We start from the raw sequence: 2131 nt of genomic DNA on the forward strand, positions 1-2131 counted from the left end.
TAACACATAAGCAAGCAGAAAACTACAGACTTACCCCCAGCCAGCGATGACGATGATTCCAACAGGAATGTGTACCCTCTCTCGCTTTTTCAAAAGAAACAAGGAAACTGCTAGAAGACCTAAGAACAAGAAATAAAGATTGAAAGAGAGATAACTATTCTTTACATCGATCAGACTTCAGGGAACTTTATTTCCATTTTTTTTTTAACCAAGCTTATTTCAGTGACGTTTGTAGTTTTTGCCCTATAATTTACTCCTTCTAACTTATATAAATGCTGTCCCCAATATTTTGAAGCAAGTTTTCTTAATTCAAAATCATTCATGTTTTCCTTCCTAGATTGTTTCTTTAATCAATATTCTTATTTTATTCATGAGGGTTTTTTCAAAAGCCCCAATCATGTTGTTCTTTTGAATTTAGGTGTTTGAAATCTAAGTAGAATTGGAAAAAAAAGTTTTTAACTATATACAGAACAATTCTAAAAATAAAACACCCCTACTCAGTTGGTGCTAAGAAGTATAGGCAATTCTTACACAGGTTATGTTTTTAGAAAATGCCCAGGTATAGTGATGGGAGCTTAATACAAACGCAATATGAACTTAATACGAACACAATGTTTTGAAGTTCTTGAACTTTCCTTATACCTTATACCTAATTATTTATGCAAGTAATATCTAATAAGTTCTACATAGCTTTAGAATCTTAGAACTTTAAGGTTGGAAGGGACCTCTTTTAAGTTAATGCCTCCATTTTATAGATATGGAAACAAAGGTTTCCCCAAGTCATACAGTCAGCAGAGGGCAGAGCAGCACAAGAAACCCAACCTACCGACACAAGTAAGTTCTTCAACTCTATCAGTGTTTCTCAAACTCAGATCTGTGGACCTCTGGGGTTCCTAAAACAGTCTTCAGAATTTGGAAACTTCTATGAGAAACTTTCAGTCTTTTTAGTTTATTTTCAATGATAATCATCTGTGTGCCCACTTTATAACTACAGTACAGTCTTAGGATTTCAGAGCTTACATTTAAGTTTGAGCCGAGTGAAGGAAAAATGGTATCACAATCACATAGTCCAAACAAAGGCTCTTTGGCAGTTTGAAGAAAGAGCAGTTGGAATAACCAGGTCATAACCCCACGTATGGAAGTAAAGGCAAGCCAAACTAAAAAAAAACCATCTCAGAGAAATGAGTTCCATTTTACACTTCAAGCTGAGATTTACATTAGCAAGACAAGATCCTTTGTCCTGTTAATGTTGCTAATTAGAATTACTAGGGGCTGACTGGTTAGCTCAGTTGGTTAGAGCATGGCCTTCTAACACCAAAGTCAAGGGTTCAGATTCCCATACCAGCCAGCCACCAAAAAGAAAAAAAACAAAGAATTACTGGGTTTATAGCTTTGTTTGAATCTAATCTGTTAATTTGCTTTGATTTTATAGTTGTATATTAGCTGTATATAAAGAATTCATACCTAGGGCTGGCCAGGTAGTTCAGTTGGTTACAGGTTGGTGTTAAAATACCGGGGTCAAGTGTTTGGATCCCCCTACTGGCCATCCGCCAACAACAACGACAACAAAGAGAATTCATACCTAGATTTAAGACTGTGGAGATTAAATAACACTGCGCTATAATTCATGTAAATCGACACTGAGGTCCTTGAGAGTTGTTTTTCTTCACCCCTGCTCCTCCTTCAATATGTCTGTACACTCTATAATTACAGGTTGTCAAAGTGCAAGGGAAACAAAAAACCAATCACAAAAGTATGCCAGCTATGTTACAATAGTGAAGCCAGTCTTCAAAACTCTAATATTTTCCAGAAAACTGGATATGTTAAAAGAAAAAAGAAGTAAAATCCAGACAAACTAAATATGTTAAAAGTAAAAAAAAAAAAAAAAGTTAAAAAAAATTCTAATGTTCATCATTCCTGCCTTGTGAAAAGAACTATCAGGCAAAATCTAGCCCTAGGTCTCTCCCTGATAAAGCTGTGAGAGCTCCTCCTCAATCGGTTTAACTCTTTGGACCTATTTTCCTAATTTGCAAAATGAAGGACTTATTTATTTATTTAAAAGATGACTGGTAGGGCTGGCCCGGTGGCGCAATGGATAGTGCGCCGCTTGGGAAGCGCGGCGGCGCTCCCG

At 36.4% G+C, this 2131-nt stretch overlaps 1 protein-coding gene across 3 annotated transcripts in view; it reads right to left on the reverse strand.

Annotated features, from left to right (window-relative positions):
- The window catches only part of GPR155 (G protein-coupled receptor 155), a 46420-nt gene that overhangs the window by 26329 nt on the left and 17960 nt on the right, over positions 1-2131 (reverse strand). For all 3 annotated transcript variants that reach the window (XM_008568387.1, XM_008568386.1, XM_008568388.1), the window contains one exon: positions 35-119. In XM_008568387.1, coding sequence (XP_008566609.1) covers positions 35-119 — 85 coding nt within the window. The remainder of the gene's footprint in view (positions 1-34; positions 120-2131) is intronic.

Source organism: Galeopterus variegatus, unplaced genomic scaffold (genome assembly GCF_000696425.1).
Source record: "Galeopterus variegatus unplaced genomic scaffold, G_variegatus-3.0.2 Scaffold405, whole genome shotgun sequence".
Lineage (NCBI taxonomy): Eukaryota > Metazoa > Chordata > Mammalia > Dermoptera > Cynocephalidae > Galeopterus > Galeopterus variegatus.